This window comes from Daldinia loculata (genome assembly GCF_022478755.1).
Source record: "Daldinia loculata strain CBS 113971 unplaced genomic scaffold F4817scaffold_15, whole genome shotgun sequence".
Lineage (NCBI taxonomy): Eukaryota > Fungi > Ascomycota > Sordariomycetes > Xylariales > Hypoxylaceae > Daldinia > Daldinia loculata.
In genome coordinates, this window is record NW_026054869.1 from 1 (window position 1) to 16,427 (window position 16,427).

Genomic DNA, 16,427 nt, shown 5'->3' on the forward strand with positions numbered 1-16,427 from the left:
TTATAATAAATATAAATTAATAATATTTATTTATTTATATTTTTTATTTTATTATTTATTTATAATTTATATAATTTATATTTAATTTATAACTTATATAATTAATATTTAAATTTAAACGTTTATAATTTAATTTATTTAATATTAAATAATATTATTTATATATTATAATTATAAATAAATTATTTTTTATAAAAGTTTTAATAATATTAATATTAAAAAGGTTAAAAATATTATTAACGTAAAAAGTAAAAATGTTATTAAGGTAAAAAATAGCAATATTATTAAAATAAAAAGTAAAAATATTATTAAAATAAAAGTTAAAATTAAAAATTTATAAAAATTAATATATATTATTTTAAAATATATTATTAATTTAAAATGTTATAATATAAATTTATTTTTATTTTTTCGTTTAACCGGTTTAAATTATATTATTAATAAATTATATTTAAAATTATTTAATATAATTTTTATTTTTTACTATAATATATTTTATTTAATAATTTTTACTTTTTTTATTTTTAATAATTTTAATAAAAAATTATTAAATAGTTTTAAAAAAATATATATATTTTATTTAAATTAAAATATTAAAATTTATATTTATTATATATTTTATATATAATATATTTTTTTAATAACGTAAAAATTTATTAAATTAAATTATAAAATAATTTTTTAATATTATAAATATTTTAATTTAAAATATTTATATAAAAATATAAATAATATTTTTAATTATAAATTTTTTAATATTTAAAAAATTTAAAAGTATTTTAAAAAAAGGTTAAATATATATATATATTTAATTAATATTATTAAAATTATTGAAATTATTTATTAAATAAAATTAATTATAATTATATAAAATTATTTTTATTTATTTGTTAAAATTTATAAAAAAAATTTATTAAAAAAAATTAAATTTTATTTTTAATAAATAAATTTAATTTTTATAAAAAAAAAATTTTATATAATTTAATTTTTAAAAGTTTATATATCGATATTATTTATAAATTTAAAAATATATTTTATTTAAATTAATTAAAATAAAAAATTAATTTTATATATTTTAAAAAATATTTTTATATTTAATATGTTATAAAAATAATAATTCCCGAATTTTAAAATATAATAAAATAAAACTATTAATAAAAAAAAAATAATAATAATAATATATTTTTTAATTTATTAAATAAATAAAAATATAATAAAAATGGTAAATTTAATATTAAAAAATATTTAAAAAAAATAAATAAAAAATTAAAAAATATGGAAAAAAAATTAAAAATTGTTAAAATAATTATAAAAAATATTAAAATTAATAAAATTAAATTTTTTAAATTTATTTAAAAATTAATAAAAAATATAAATAATATTATAATAAAATTAAAATAAAATAATTTTAAATTGGTTAATATTAACGTTAATATTAATTTTTTTATAAAAATAAATAGTTTTTAAAAATAATAAATAATATTTATTTTTATTATTTGTTATATTTAATTAAAAATTATTATTAATTTAAAAAATTAATAAATAATATTTTTATTAATATTTAAATTATTATTAAAAAAATTATATTATATAATATAAAAAATAAATTAATTAAATATATTTTTAATTAATTAAAAAACGTAATATTTTAATATATTTTAATAAATTTTATATATATTTATATAAAAAAGTTGTTTAATTTAATTAATTATAAATTTAAGTTATTATATAATTTTAAAAAGTTATTTTTTATTTTATAAAAAGTAATTTTATTAAATTGTATAATAGTTTTAAATTTATAATTATTATATTATTAATAGTTATATAATTAATTATATAGTTATATAATTATATAACCATATATTATACCATATATTATTAATTGTTAAATTTATAATTTGATTTTTTAATTTTGTATTTTATTTTATTTTTTTTTAATATATTATTTTGTAAATAAAAATATAATATTTTACGCTGTATTTTTATCTGTTACGTAAGCGGGTTGGTTTTTACATTTTAATTTTACCGAAACATTTTATTAATTTAATGTTTTATAAACAGTTTTTAACCGCATAAGTTATATTTAAAACTTTTATATTTAAAATCTTTGTAATTGTGGCTGTGGCCGTGGCTGTGGCCGTAGTTGTGGCGGTAGTTATGGCTTATTATTTGCTTAAAAATCGATTAAAATCCCATTTTTTTTAAAATATATTTAATTAACATTTATTAAATTAATTAAAATTTTTTTTATTCCGGTAATTCTTAAATCTTAAATAAGCAATTTTCATTTCTTAATCTGGATAAGTTTTTATAGAAAAAAAATTCGATATAATAATCTTTTGTAAACTTAAGGCATACGTAATATATTTTAAGAGGTGTTAATACTATATTAGTGACTCTGTTGCGGTGTAAGAAGTGCTGGGGCGCTCATCTCTAACTAGCTCTTACACCCGCTAACGATAGGTCACTACTAATTGCTATTCGAATATTTAAAGAATAGGCGTCTAAAACAAAGAAAGCGAATAAGCACCACTTTGTGAAATAGTCCAAACGCAAGCCAATAACCACCCAACTGAGCATGGAGATACAAGCCGAAAAAACGAACCGGCAGGACCAAAGGAGGTAGATAGATATACGGCGCCATCTTCTCAGTCTTGCCAAGCGGCGCAGTGCTATCCTACGACGACCTCGAAGGAAGTAATACATAAATAAAACTACTTTCAAACACCACAGGGCGTCTGTGCGTGCGCGAAGGGCCCGATATGGGGTCGATAAGATTAATATAATAGCAGAGAAGCCCAACATTATAGTTGTTGACATGTGGATAGCTGGATCAAAGAAGGGTACTGGGAGGTAATTGATAAGTAGACCGGGTATTTTGATTGTAAATAGAATTACGAGGAACAGCCAATCTAATAATTCCAAAAGGGGGTCGGAAAAGTAAATAACCTTCTCACATAGGAACCACACTACAAAAACTTTATGGATCTGGTTCCATATGCGATAAGCTTTGGCCGAGAATGTCTCGTCTTCGGCATTAGCATTAGCATTGGCGCGACTGTGTGTAGGATGAAAGATGAGCATTTCTGAAAGAGGATGGACAAATAGGTTAATCAAAAAGGTTGATCAAATCCATAGTTGATTCGTTATGCTTTAGTATACTTATATTTAAAGGCACAATGTACGAGCATACTTTGTTAGGTAATAACATCGAATCAACTCTTGCACGAATCAGATCACAAAGAACCTTGTTTCTATACAGTATCTGAGTATAGGTACAGTAGGCACCCAGGGTTTCGTCAATGAGTACCTAACCAACTTACCAGGATACCAAAAAGTCGTTTCTAGGGAAATATCGACTTAGGCTCAGGGGAGACCAAGCCCCTTTCTAAGTTCTCGACTATCCAGGTATCCTAGATTAGGGTTTCAAGAAGACCTACATACATATTTAAACTAACCTTACGTACCCTGTGAATGGTAAAGCACACATTATTCTTTCCTCGTCCATGTCTCTGACAATGATAGAAGGTGGAGGTTCATTATGGCAGGATAGACGCGTAAGTTTTCACTTTCGTCAGCCAAGACATATTTCGAGTGACGATACTTCTTAGATTTCCAGTATCATAAATCTATCCCAGGAGAACTCCCTGATAAAAGCAGCTATAGGTAAAATTCATAGCTCTTCCCATTAGGTATCTCCTAACAGTTAACCCGCTGGCGTATTTGCAGCAATGAGTCCCTCTCCAGCAGGGCATCTCTCCCCGGCAATTGTATCTACCTCTCTCGGAGATCCCACTATTTATAGCATAAGAGAAAAACTCGAAAAGGCTGCCGTAAACAATTTCATGGGGGTCGAAATATCCTTCGATGAGGTGATAGTAGAAGCAAAGACGGTTTCATAGGTTGATTACCCCTCCGAAAAGGATTTATTCGCTGCAGCAGAGCGCATCGCGGACCTATGCCAACGCCTCGGCCTCAATATCGTAGCCTTTGGGCCATTTCAACGCTACGAAGGATTACGGGATCGAGCGCGGCACGATGCCATGAGAAATATACTCAAAACCCAGTTCTTGATTGCGACGAAGCTTGGCACCAATACGATTATAGTCACAGCTAATCATCTCCCACAAAACGAGCTGTCTGAAGGATTTATCCTCGAAGACCTCAAACTGATTTCTCAATGGGGATTGGATCTAGGTATCAACATTGCGTACTCTTTTACGTGCTACAGCACCATTATCAACAAATGGTGGAAAGCATGGGAAGTTGTGAAGTTGATCAACAGCCCCAACTTCGGTCTCTGTCTGAGTACCTTCCATATAGCTGGTGGTTTGGGTGATGATACGTCAGCCTTGTCTTACAAGGGATCGGAAGAGAGCATTAGGCGCACGAATAGTCTCGTTCGTATGATGGAAGTAGTGCCGCCAAGCAGGATATTCCATCTCCAAGTTTCCAGTGCCGTTCCCTTCATCAATTCGATAAGCGTGGATCATCCTTGGTATGTGCTACCGGCGTGTTTCTCGCACTTCTTTCTTAACCTACATCGCTAAATTAAGGCGCCCCAGCCGAATCAAGGAGTATTACCACCAGGATCATATTCTAAGCCTCTTCACTGCTATCTTTCATAAAATACATTGCTGACTATCTATATCCCAAAGGTACAATCCTCATGAAACTCCCTACATGAGCTGGTCACGACACGGCAAGGGTTTCCTGTTCGAGAATCCCTTAGGCGGTAGTTATTCGATGGAGGACTTAGCAAAATACATCGTTCTTGGCTCGAGGTATAAAGGTTATATTTCGATGGAATCATCCGTCCCGGCTAGCGAGAAGGGGCCGAACGTACCAACTGATTATGCCCTTCGTGCAATGACGGCTTGGAAGAAGTTTCGGATCATGCTCGAGTTCAATGAAATGCCATAGTCAACATGTTTTAACCATGTATGCAACGAGCGTGTTTATAGTGATAACCTCTAGCAACCGATAAATTCTTGTGTATACCACTGATACGAAGGATCCTCGAAATTAGGTCATAGGGGTCTCGCATCTCTTGTCAAATGATTCTATCGGATCCCGTATCCCTATGGTCGTGGACGGTTCTCAAGCATAAAGAACTTATCGAATTTGTGACTCTCTCGTCTCATAGCCACCGGGCACCGAACACAATGTCAAGAGCAGTAATCGTAAGGCCATCTCTGCAACGTCAAGACAACCAGCCCAAATCGCACAAACCATACCTGCACATTCCAATCTACATAGTCCATTCCACCGCTACTGTGCTATATACTACGCATTTCGGACATCTGAGCTAACCTCGCCTTTTCAATCGGCTATTAAGCGCTTGGCAACGAAATACGAAGGCAAGGCAGAAGAAGCTTAACACAACTTCGCTCGTATAGGACCGCCAATAAATGTGCCAGGGCATAACCCGTATTGCCAGCCCCCGGGATATATGATCATGGAACTAGGGTTACGTGAGCTTATACTAGGATAGTAGATACACGGTAGATCGTTTTGCGGTATAACGTTGCATGTGTAGGCATTTATTTACCAGCCTATAAATTGTGACACGAACTTGGCAATGACCTTCTACTCTCCAAGTCTAAATTCCCCAAGTTCTTTTTGAAGGCAGCAGTAATATGAAATATATACTAGCCATTTCTGATAATTTCCAGCTGGGATAAGCGTCCAACCTACGTTAAACTGTATACTTCTTGGCCAATCTTGAGAAATTAAATAGATAGCATAATGTTGATTGATAAACGTTCACATAGAATTAGCTATCATGTCACCAATATCGAATGAGAACGTTGTAGGTAGTTCATCAGTCATCGTTAGCATTGAATGAGTTCTACATACATACAGCGAAGACACGGTCTGGATTTATTCCACAACCGGATCGGTCCGACTGCAACATGCGAGTCTGTAAGTAACTGTTCCCGACCTTAAGAACCTAGGTAATGCACTCGGTTTTGAGCTTTACCCTCTTGACTTAATGCAAAAAGTGAAATGTGATATAAGAAAAGTGACAGGTACAAGAAGTGAAGACGAGTTTGTTGTTAAATAGTTCAGACTTAATTGAATGCATTGTGGGGGCAAGCCATCAACTCCACAAGGGCAATGCAAGGTCATATTCTAGAGAAATGACAAGTCTGACCAAAAAAGAGATAAAAGTGTAATGGCTCAAGGCCCAACAACGAATCGAAGAAATGCTAAAAAATCCAGGACCATCCTTTCCCTGGTGCCCCATTCACGCCGGTTTTCCATGTCGTCAACAATCATACGCGAGTGCTGGTTTTGTAAAAACTGTGTATTGAATTATACACTGAAGAATCGAAGGGAGTTGTGTGGCATATGTATTGCCTTTGCCAGTGAAATACTGCCTAAAGCGCAATGCTAACTTGGAATCAGCTTACGCAGTCACAGTAGCCTTGCCGAGAGGCTTAAGGATGTTGCTGCCGTAAGCACCACCAACGTTACCTATGTCATATATTAGCATAAAGTCATAACTCGAGAATCAGGGAGGTCCATACCAGGAGGGCTGTAGTTGCACACGGTGAACCAGGCATCGAAGTCATCGTACATGGTTCCCTTCTCGCAGTAGTGAGAAGAGCAGCCAACCTCAGTCGATTCTTTCCAGACAAGCTGGGACATGTGACCCCAGCTCTCGAAGAAGGTCATGTCAGGGGAATCCTCGCCGTAATACGCGGGAAGGAAGTTGTTGAACTCTCCATTGTACCACATGTCGCTGACAGCCATCTTGACAGCGCCGGTATCACCTAGCTTGTAAGCATCCACGCTCTGTGCCCAGTTGGCCAAGTTTTGGCCATAGCCCTTGTCACCCTGGTCCCTAGATGGACGTCAGTAATCGAAAAGATATAGGTTAATGATAAACATACATATCGTGCACCATTTTGCAGGAAAGGGAAGTCTGGTAAGCGTAACCAGCAAGCTTGTCGCTCCACGTAAGTTCTGGGGAAGAGTGGTTTGAGCGGTGGAAGTTGTGATGCTGAACGGCCGCACCAGCGAAATCGGTCGCGGCGGGCTCAGCAGATGCCTGGGGAGCAGAAGAAGACGATGCAGAAGAAGACGATTCAGAAGAAGACGATTCAGGAGACGGTGTAGGCGCAGGATCCTGCACAACTGGTGCTGGGGTGGATTCAAAAGTAGGATAGGCCTGGGTTTCGGTAACAATCACAACGGACGGCGCAGTTGTCTCCGGGGCAGGGGCAGGGGCTGATGCCTCAGGAGTCTCGGTTACAACGGGGGCGGGAGAGTTTGTCTCTGCGGGACGTTGCTTCGGGCCGCCCCAGAAGATGGTTGGCTTAGCTGTCTCAGTACCGGTAACGGTAACTGTCAAGTAGTCTACGACCCATTCGGTTTTCATCGCTCGCTTCTCCTTCTCGAGAGGGCTGCCCATAGCCAGCGTTGCTGCGCCAGCGGTGATTAAAATCGAGGACCTCATTTTGCTCGATGTGAAGCCTAGTAAAAGACGAATAACTGTAAGAGGTGAGTACTGTACAATGTCAAGAATACGTATATAGGAATAGAAAGGTAAAATGAGTGTGGTTATGATCAGAGTTTGCTGGCTCGATCTACTGTAGTTTCAATGAGTGATATAATGTTATACAACAGAAGGGGGAAAGACTCAAAGCGACGAGTAGTCGAAACAAGCCACGCAAGTATGGTTTTGATCTCATGTTTTGTTTGTTGACATCTTCTCCAAGATATGGCCTAGACGCCTTTCATTTGGAAGAATTTCCTTTATTCAAAAGGTACGCTTTGTATTGGAGAAGGGGGAGGAACTATGTTCGCCTTCAAGAAGGAACAAAGCTCAACGGACCAGCAGAGGGAAAACCAATTGCGACAGCTAGGAGATCCTCGATGTTGGGAATATGGGATGTAGGGAGAGACAATGAACTTCTTGATCACGTACCTTGCAAAATTTGCTGGGTATATAGTAGATGCGGATGAAGGATGTACGCTTCAGCTCCAGCTGGTAGTGAAGATCGGGCAATTTATAGTACTTGGAAGAGATCACGAAGGTATTTCCAAACCGACGGTGGACCAGTTGATATCAATCGGGTGGGTTAGACAAGAACACAACCTGTTGGACTGACGGCTCTTATGTTAGACGAGTACGTGAGCTTTTAGTGAGTGCTTCCGAGAGCGGATCGATCAACGGTGATGGGGCGGCTGGCGTCCAAGTAAAGAAGGACTCAAGTGAATGGAATTGGGTCGACTAGTCGTTCGAGACAACAGTGAACTTGTCAGGTCGTGTTGGCAGGTTGCCAGATGAAGACGAGAGCGAGAAGACTCGTGGTATTTTAAGGAATGAAAGTACGCCAAGGCGAACGGGAAAGAGTGGAAGTAGTTGGTCGGAGTTGGGGTCTCACGAATGTGTATCGAACTCGGAATCAAGCCAAACACCTTGGTGGTAGAAAAGAAAAAGAAGGAGAAGGTAGTGAGGGCGGGAAAGGGGAATGATGTATGCGCCAAAGGAACGGACAAGACTTGACCTGAGCCTGCCAAAGAAGACTAATGGCAGGGAAAATGAAAAGGATCGATGTTTGCTGGGTACCTGGATTACAAGGGTGTCACGAAGGGTACGTACCGAAATAAACTAGGTGCCTACCTGTATTCAAAGGCAAACTAAAAAGCTGAGTGGCTAGGCGGCTGCCGCACTAGACTAGGGTGAATGCGAATTGTCGATCCTAGCGTCATTTCGACAGGCAATGACTCGTGCCTCGTGCCTCGTGCTACGAAAAGGGGGTGTTGCTATTAACACTGCTACACGATGTTGTTACCACATCCTATTGCTACTACATGTAGCATCACAGAAAGCTTCTACGGCGATTATCAAATAACATGACTGGATTGTGTGGTAAAGTGCATCTTATCTGAGATTAAAGTTTATTAAAATAATGACATGTACGAAACCGAGAACTTGGACCCTTCCACCTTAATGTTTTTGATGTTTATAGTAACTAGGTAAAGTTGCGATATATTGTTTTTGTTTAAACAAACACAACACATGAGAATCTCTAACAGCGGTAATTATTACCTTACTAGGGTCTAGTTTATTTAGATTTAATTGACTACTGTCGCACGATAGTATACTCCGTACCTGATGCTTTTTAATATTATGTATAATCATTTTCTTCGAGTTTCTTTTATAACTACGGAATATAGCGAATAGATACTTATTAGGTAAGTTCCTAAAAATCCGAGGCTTACCGGGCGGCAGTTTTCGTAGTCGAAGTGGTCTAGAATTGTCACTAGGAAACCGGATTGGCCTGATGTACGGTGGAAGCCATTTTTTTACTTTGTTTGAATATGAAAGCCTATCAGAATCTTGGGAGAAGGTGATGTACAAACGCTAACAAGTGCACTCGGCGCATTTTGCAGTAATGTGGGGTTATTAGACTGCTATGGTAATTCACTAACACGTCATATACATTATCACCTTTCCTTACAATTTCCAAGTGTTTGAAGATATCATTATTTATCTCAGTGAACTCAGACCACAAATTCGAGATCGTTTGTGCGGTTGTACCTCCCCTAGCCACACAACTTTTTAACCAATCACAACCCCGGCACAACCCCAAAAACAATCTCGAATCTCTGGTCTGAGGCAACTCGGGCGATTTTTGCCACAGCAATCATTCAACATTAAAAACAACAATAGCATCAACGCTTTTAAAGTAAGTCCTAATTGATCTGAAATATTTACTAACCTTATTATTAGTAAATATACGCGTTTGCCCGACTTTTTAAGCGTTTAAATACACGCGTTTTGAGCGTTCCGAGCGTTCCGAGCGTTCCGGGGTGATGATTAGCCGGTCGCAACACCGGTCGCAACGTTTTTGGAAATATACCACGTTAAAGCCTATAACATTACAACGCGATGCCGTATAGACATGCAAAAAAGATAGGAAGGTAGAGAAAGAATAGTACTTGCCCCGAGTCATAAAAATAGAAGCTATTTTGTACGTGGTTGTAGGTGCAGGCGCGCGGATGTGGATGTTGGGCGCGCGGGTGTAGATGTTGGTACAGCATTTTTGGTGTTATTACGTGTTTTTAGACGTCGAAGCCTGCGATATCACAACGCAATGCCGTACGGATATATAAAAAAGCTGGGAAGGTAGAGAAAGCATAGTACTAGCCCCGGGTCATAAAAATAGAAGCTATTTCGTACGTTGTTGTTGAATATAAAGTCATCGTAGATATGAGGTTTAATTTTTAAAAGGACCTGTCTTGACGTGGCCAAAAACGCCCGAGTTGTCTCAGACTAGAATTCGCCAAAACTCAGGCTTTGTGTTACCTTTTTGAGCCTTGGACCCACAGATACAATGACACGGGCCAGGCGTTTGTGTGGCGCCTGTGGCGCCGCCGGGTGTTGGCGGGCGCAGCCCGCCAATTCAACGAATTCTAGTCTGAGTTTACTGAGATAAATCATTATTTGCTTTTTCCCTTTCGAAATCTCCGTCAGGTAATGAGTTTAGGTAACTATTAAGCCTGTTGGCATCAGAAAATATTATATTTACCCTTTGCTAATCTAATATCGTCGGATATTATGATACATATGGACTGCTCTTTCGTACAACCTAAAATCAGACGAAGCCCCTAGTATTTTTAGTCTGTTTCCAACCCCTGCAGGAAATCTGGTACCTTGCAGATTTTCACTCAGTTCCCGCCTTCATGACTAGGAGGGGCTTGTCAAGCGCGGGGCTAGTAAAGCATGCCCCAGAATGGTAATCGGTAAAGCCATTGATTCGCCCATAAACATTCTCCCATACTAGGTACCTAACTCAGGTCGTCCAGCCCATCCATCTCCATCCGCTACGGATTTGCGAATGCCTTAGGCTAACTGATCTTACACCCCTGATGCCCCCTTAAACCAACTACGAATCCTGGGGTCAGCCCGATCTCGTTTGCATACCCGTCCTTGCTTTGTATCTCATCATAGAGTCCCTGAGGGAAAACATCAGATGAACTCGCCCTGTCTACCGGGTTTTTCCTATTCTACCTATTCAGCTCGTTAGCTTGTATAGCTACAAATAAGGCATACACGTGATAAATGCGCTCGATACTTAATTTGATCTCGAAAGTCTGCGCAGACCTTAGATACGAAATGTTTGCTATCTTCTAAATTCAACTATCTGCGAGTCTCGACCGCATCCACAACGAGGTCCCGCAATTCCTAGCCATCTCAAATAGAAGCGTTCTAGTAGTTTGATTCATCTTGGCAAATCCCGAGGCGTGTCATCAAATCATACACAGTCCACAGGTTTACTTTTTTCTTTAGTAAGAATCGTGAGATCATTGCGTGGACGTAGGTGTGGCCGCGCCGCTGATTAGTGGATACAAGGACGCTCTTGTTTAAACGGTTCGACTATAGGCCAACACCAACTAAGGATGAAACGTTTGGGCCGCCGCCACGCCGATTAAAAAAGAAAAAAAGTTTCTGTACAACTCCCTAGCGTAGCCAACTCCCCCGATCTTCAACGGGTCCCGTCCTTCGGAAGACCGGAAAAGCCACCCAAGGGGCCAACACCAATATCCATCAATGGGCACATGCTCCGTCAGCCGCAAGGACAAGCCGGCTGCGTATTAGCCTATTATGAGTGGCAAACACTATGCGCCCCATTTTATTCATCAACTCGAAATGTGAAAAATGATATCGAAGTTTCGTGTGAGATATACGCTTGCTAACCGAAACTCCAATGATATCATCGTGGTCGTGATATACTGACCAATCTAAGTAGAAGCCAACATCTCGTATGATGCTGAAAGGCGTGCGGAAATTACATCAGAATTCTTGTCACCAATTCATAGGTACCTAACCAGAGTTCATGATTCCACGATGATCGTGGTAGACTGTCGTAACACAAGGCATGTCCAAGCTTAAGACTGCCCTAGACAGCACTCTAGACATGCCGTAAGGGTTGGGACCACAATTGCTGACGAAATGAATCCTAATTACAACTTACCCATCACTTCGGAATTCATGATTCACTTTCCAGCCACGTCTATTCGAGGGATGCCAACTCGTGGTTTGCTCTCCTATATTCTGCAGCAGCTTGCTTCAAGTAGCGAATTGCATATTGGAGTTCAACAGAGGAAAGGTCACCGTCACCTCAACAAATTTCCTCCAACTTGGATGATTAACGCGAGTAAAGCGTTGACCATCATTGTATTACAAGATTGTAAACTGTCATCCGATATGTACCTATCCGCATCAGCATACACATATATTACTGGAGTTGTAACTGCCTCTCGGCCTTTCATATATGATGCAGACTGTGAGGGAGAGAAAGGGATACCGAGGCCTCTTCGTCTATGGTAATCACGTGTCTGCCACTTCCCGTTCGTCAAGAGTTCGAGAAGGCACTTCTTTCTAAGCGGAAGAGGTAACTGGTGATAAGCCAGCCTTCTGCAGCTAGCATGAAGTCTCAGGTGTCTTAGACAGGCAGTACGCCAATGCCACAGCGGCTGCCACCCCTAAATCCCGATTCTAAGACGGAGAGACCTACACCAAGTTTCAACGTGGCACTGTCTCGGTGAGCACATACGCTACTAATGTGCTCGTAAGCGGGTTTTCTAGCATATGCTTAGCATAGCTAGGTAATCAACGTCAAGAGTTATGTTTGCTTTATCAGAGGCTTACCCAGGTCTAGCGATCAATATCTAAACAACAGATATCTGAGTTGATCGATCGATAGAATCAACTCATCTTTAGACACTATCGTCGCGTGGATCTTAGGTAATCCTGAGAAAGACGCATATGTCTAAACGAGTAAGCGGCTGTCCTCACCAACACCCCCTGTTTGCATACTATGTCTTTCCGTCCTTTTCAGGCCCGGACCGAGACAAGATACCTAAAGTGCGAACGTTGATACATCTCACGACTCAATTCTTACAGGGCGAACGCGGGATTCCTAGATTTGTCTCGATATAGTACAACCTTACCTCCCGCACCTCTTCACGCTGCCAACCGCCGGCCAGGCACATTCTCCACACAGCCGTGAGGCTCCATGTCTTAGGCTTCCCCCAGTTGCCACAAATAGGAAACACTGAATATAGCACTGTTGCGAATAGATTATAGTTGCCGGCGCGGGAGTCATGTCACATTTCTACCCAAGTTGTTTGCGGGGTTGCGGGACGAATCCTTCGATATGTGTGTGCCCTTAGTGGATCGTGGTTACGGTCAACTGTTTCCAACTAGCTCAAGAACAACAGAGGGATCAAGAAGAGCCGATTAGCCCTGGAGGGTTATACAGGATCGAGAAAAAAAAATCCGTAGCCTTAGAGGGGTAAAACGAAACATGGCATAGGCTACTTCTGGCAATCGGGCCTCTCGATTCAGCATCATACGCCAACTTAGCCACTTCTAGAAGGCCTCATCCTCCGTAGCAGCAGTTTCCGTGTATCCTTTCAGTAGGGGTCTCCGTCACAGCACTGCGATAAACTCCCACATCCTGCGGCAATGCGATATCCCCTGTTATGACGTAGGGCTCTCGTGCTGTATAACCTATCGTAATCATATACTAAGCTTATGGCTACTACTGATGGACTTCATACTTAACGTCGCGTTGCCCAACTTGACTCTTATCCGTGTGTTGCTTACCCCGCGCAGATGTAGGCTACCTTAGGTATGTAAGTAGCCGGTCCTTGATGAAGAGGCGTTCTGAGTCCTGGCTGTTGGATGGCTACATATGTCCGGGGTTGCGCCGCGCCGCGCCCAGTCCATCTCAGAACCGTGGGAGATCTGAGTGGTACTTCAGATTAACTCGTGCGAAGGCGGATATGCTAGGCAATGCTAGTAGCCAGTCGGCATACGTCCGATGCGGGCGAAAAGACGGAAAGACTTTCCCCACGGATAGGAAGTGCAGGAGACAGCGTCGTCGAATATACGAGGAGCACATTCTTCCTAAATGTAACCGGGCGTTGATTAGCGAAGGCTGCCAAGACTGTCAAATAGGATTCTATACTCCGAATATATTAGTTGCCTTCACTATCCGACATGCCTTTCTTGAACAGACGCACATATACGCACATAGACGCACATAGACGCACATATATAGTAACAGGTCACATCACCTGCAACCCTATCACGATATGTCGCAGCAGGTTGAGCTAGTCGACGCAGAGCACGGCAGCGAATCTTGATTTCCTTATCGCCCCAGGCGTTCGATGGCCAATAGAGCTATGTCCGCGAAACTATAAGCCGGCTTGCATATGTAGATTTGGTGTCCCCCCGCGTTTGTGTATGTGTCATCGATTTAGGGCAGACGAAGAGCTTTCCTGCGTCGGCTGGCTGCTGGCTCCTTCGGCAGCCAAGCGAACGGCTACGTAACTGCCGTGTGCGGGTGCTGAAGGCAACATGAGGGGATATTCGGGGCTTTGCATATGATCACGCCCTGTGTTAACTGGAAGAAGTAGGTGATGTAGCTACGGGATGATGAAGGTTGAGGACCTTGAGCTTGTCGGAACCTCCTGTACGGCACCGTTTCCATTACAAGATGATAGAGGGACTATTGTTAGGTTATTACTACGAAGTATTTTAATCGAAGTATTTTAATCCGGAGTCCGCTTGGTATTTCACAGAGCGGAAAGGCGCTTCAATAAGTCGTGTTGTAAGTTAGAACTATAGGAATATCTTCCTTTAGGAGGCGCCTTAGAGCTGTGAGCTTTCCCATAGTTTGAATATAACTAAGTTGAGCCGTAGATTAGTTTAAGCCGGTCTAATTGTCTACCTAGTCGTGTTGATTAATCACAATCATTGTTAATATAGAACTGGATTCGTAAGTATTGCCTTATCACTCGACTAGTATGTAAGTATTTTATCAGAATGTGGCAAATTTAGGAATACGACGATCCCACGTCTTTCCCTGCTTATATGACTAACACTAGTTGGTCTCTAGCGATTTTAAATATCTCGAGAAACATGGCAACATAATTGCCACTAAAATTCATCACTTGCTTATACGATAGATGCAGGTACTTATAAAAGAGAGATTTGCCTGACAGCGGGAGTATCCCCAAGGGTACAGACGCCTTGCCTAGTGTAAAGTGTCTAAGCGTGAGTAACTTATCAGCCATTGAACAAATATCCCTTAATCTTTAGGGGGTATGCTATTCATATTTTATAGCAAGCAAGCTAGCAAAATAGGCCAGTTGCAAGAGGAGACCTTAGACAAGGCGAAACATTAACCCGATTGTAATTCTTGTTTATTTACACGGCTATCTTGTCATTTTGAGCCCCTACTTAAACTAGGGCATTTCATGATGTCGGCGCATCAGCCTGAGCTTGTGCTGAAGGCGGGTCAATAGCTTTGCCGAACGGCGCTTGGCCGCGATCTCTTAAGATAGGGTAGTGGGCGTAGATCTGCTTCGTCCGGAGGTGGACCGGGGCTTTGTCCTTGGGAGAATCGGGGATGGTTTTCTCCAGTTTCTATCGCATGGTTTAGTAAAATAGCTCTTAAAGGAGGCTACAAGAGGTAAGTAACATACTAGGTTATCAAATACACATTTGCTAAGCTTCCATTCGTCCTTCCGGCATTGCCACAGCTGGTGGTTGTTATTGTCGAGGCACTGCCAGTGCTTGCGGAACTCGTCTAGACAGTGCGTGTTGATGTCATCGATCACGCTGGCGGCGCATCTGGTTACTCGTCGGCCCTCCTTCAAACACTCAAACTCGCCCTTGCCGTGGTTCTCGGTCTTGCATTGCATGAAGTCATCGTTGTAAGGGCGGCACCGGGCGCCGATGAAGAACGAAGCCGATAGAAGAGGCGCAGACGTAGCTCCGACCTCCTTGACCGAGGGGATGGAGTCCGGGAGGGGAGTGGTATCGTAGAGAACCTGGTGGTTGAAGCTAAGAGCAAGTTAGCGACGGCGCTCTCTAAATATGTAATATGTAATTGGCTCATAAAGAAGGTCTATGATATGCCAATTCGTATTTTATTATATTTTATTATTGAGTAGGAAAACGGTTTGTAGGACATACACTGGCTTCCGGGCCGACATGGCTGCGATACGGACGGGTTTCTCGGCGGGATGTCGTGGTTTTGAAGTGAGCTTCGGAAATGGAGCAGTTTGACGACAGGCGAAGTGACGGAATCCGGTGGTTAGCAAATTGGAAATGCTGATTGGTTCCAGCCACATTGGGCTAGGATAGACTGGATAGACCAGACGAGTGGGTCAGCAATGTAGCTGCTAGAATTCACTATAGCCAATTAGATTCGTGAATGATTCGGGTAGCTAGGTACCTGAGTACATACAATACCTAGGTAGGTAGACTTTATTCCAGCTCCTAGCCACACCGTCTTAAGGCTGAAGCTAATGAATTTGAAGCTAGGATTTGTTTGTGGAATTTCTAGTGTATGCATTTGAGCAAGACCAGTAAACACCAGGACACCCGACAG

General features: G+C 40.1%; 3 protein-coding genes across 3 annotated transcripts; 1 reads left to right on the forward strand and 2 right to left on the reverse strand.

Annotated features, from left to right (window-relative positions):
• Nucleotides 1-3,731: 3,731 nt before the first annotated feature.
• F4817DRAFT_314361 (xylose isomerase-like protein) lies at nucleotides 3,732-4,550 on the forward strand (the record flags this gene model as incomplete). The annotated part of the gene is made up of 2 exons (XM_049300385.1): nucleotides 3,732-3,833; nucleotides 3,903-4,550. The coding sequence occupies 2 exons, from the start codon at nucleotides 3,732-3,734 to the stop codon at nucleotides 4,548-4,550; spliced, it is 750 nt and encodes a 249-aa protein (XP_049160459.1).
• Nucleotides 4,551-6,412: 1,862 nt separating this feature from the next.
• On the reverse strand, nucleotides 6,413-7,465 carry F4817DRAFT_314362 (PR-1-like protein; the record flags this gene model as incomplete). The annotated part of the gene is made up of 3 exons (XM_049300386.1): nucleotides 6,413-6,480; nucleotides 6,534-6,850; nucleotides 6,900-7,465. The coding sequence occupies 3 exons, from the start codon at nucleotides 7,463-7,465 to the stop codon at nucleotides 6,413-6,415; spliced, it is 951 nt and encodes a 316-aa protein (XP_049160460.1).
• Nucleotides 7,466-15,286: 7,821 nt separating this feature from the next.
• On the reverse strand, nucleotides 15,287-16,029 carry F4817DRAFT_314363 (NADH dehydrogenase, alpha subcomplex, subunit 8; the record flags this gene model as incomplete). Its single annotated transcript, XM_049300387.1, has 3 exons — nucleotides 15,287-15,457; nucleotides 15,517-15,877; nucleotides 16,010-16,029. The coding sequence occupies 3 exons, from the start codon at nucleotides 16,027-16,029 to the stop codon at nucleotides 15,287-15,289; spliced, it is 552 nt and encodes a 183-aa protein (XP_049160461.1).
• Between the last annotated feature and the right edge of the window lie 398 nt (nucleotides 16,030-16,427).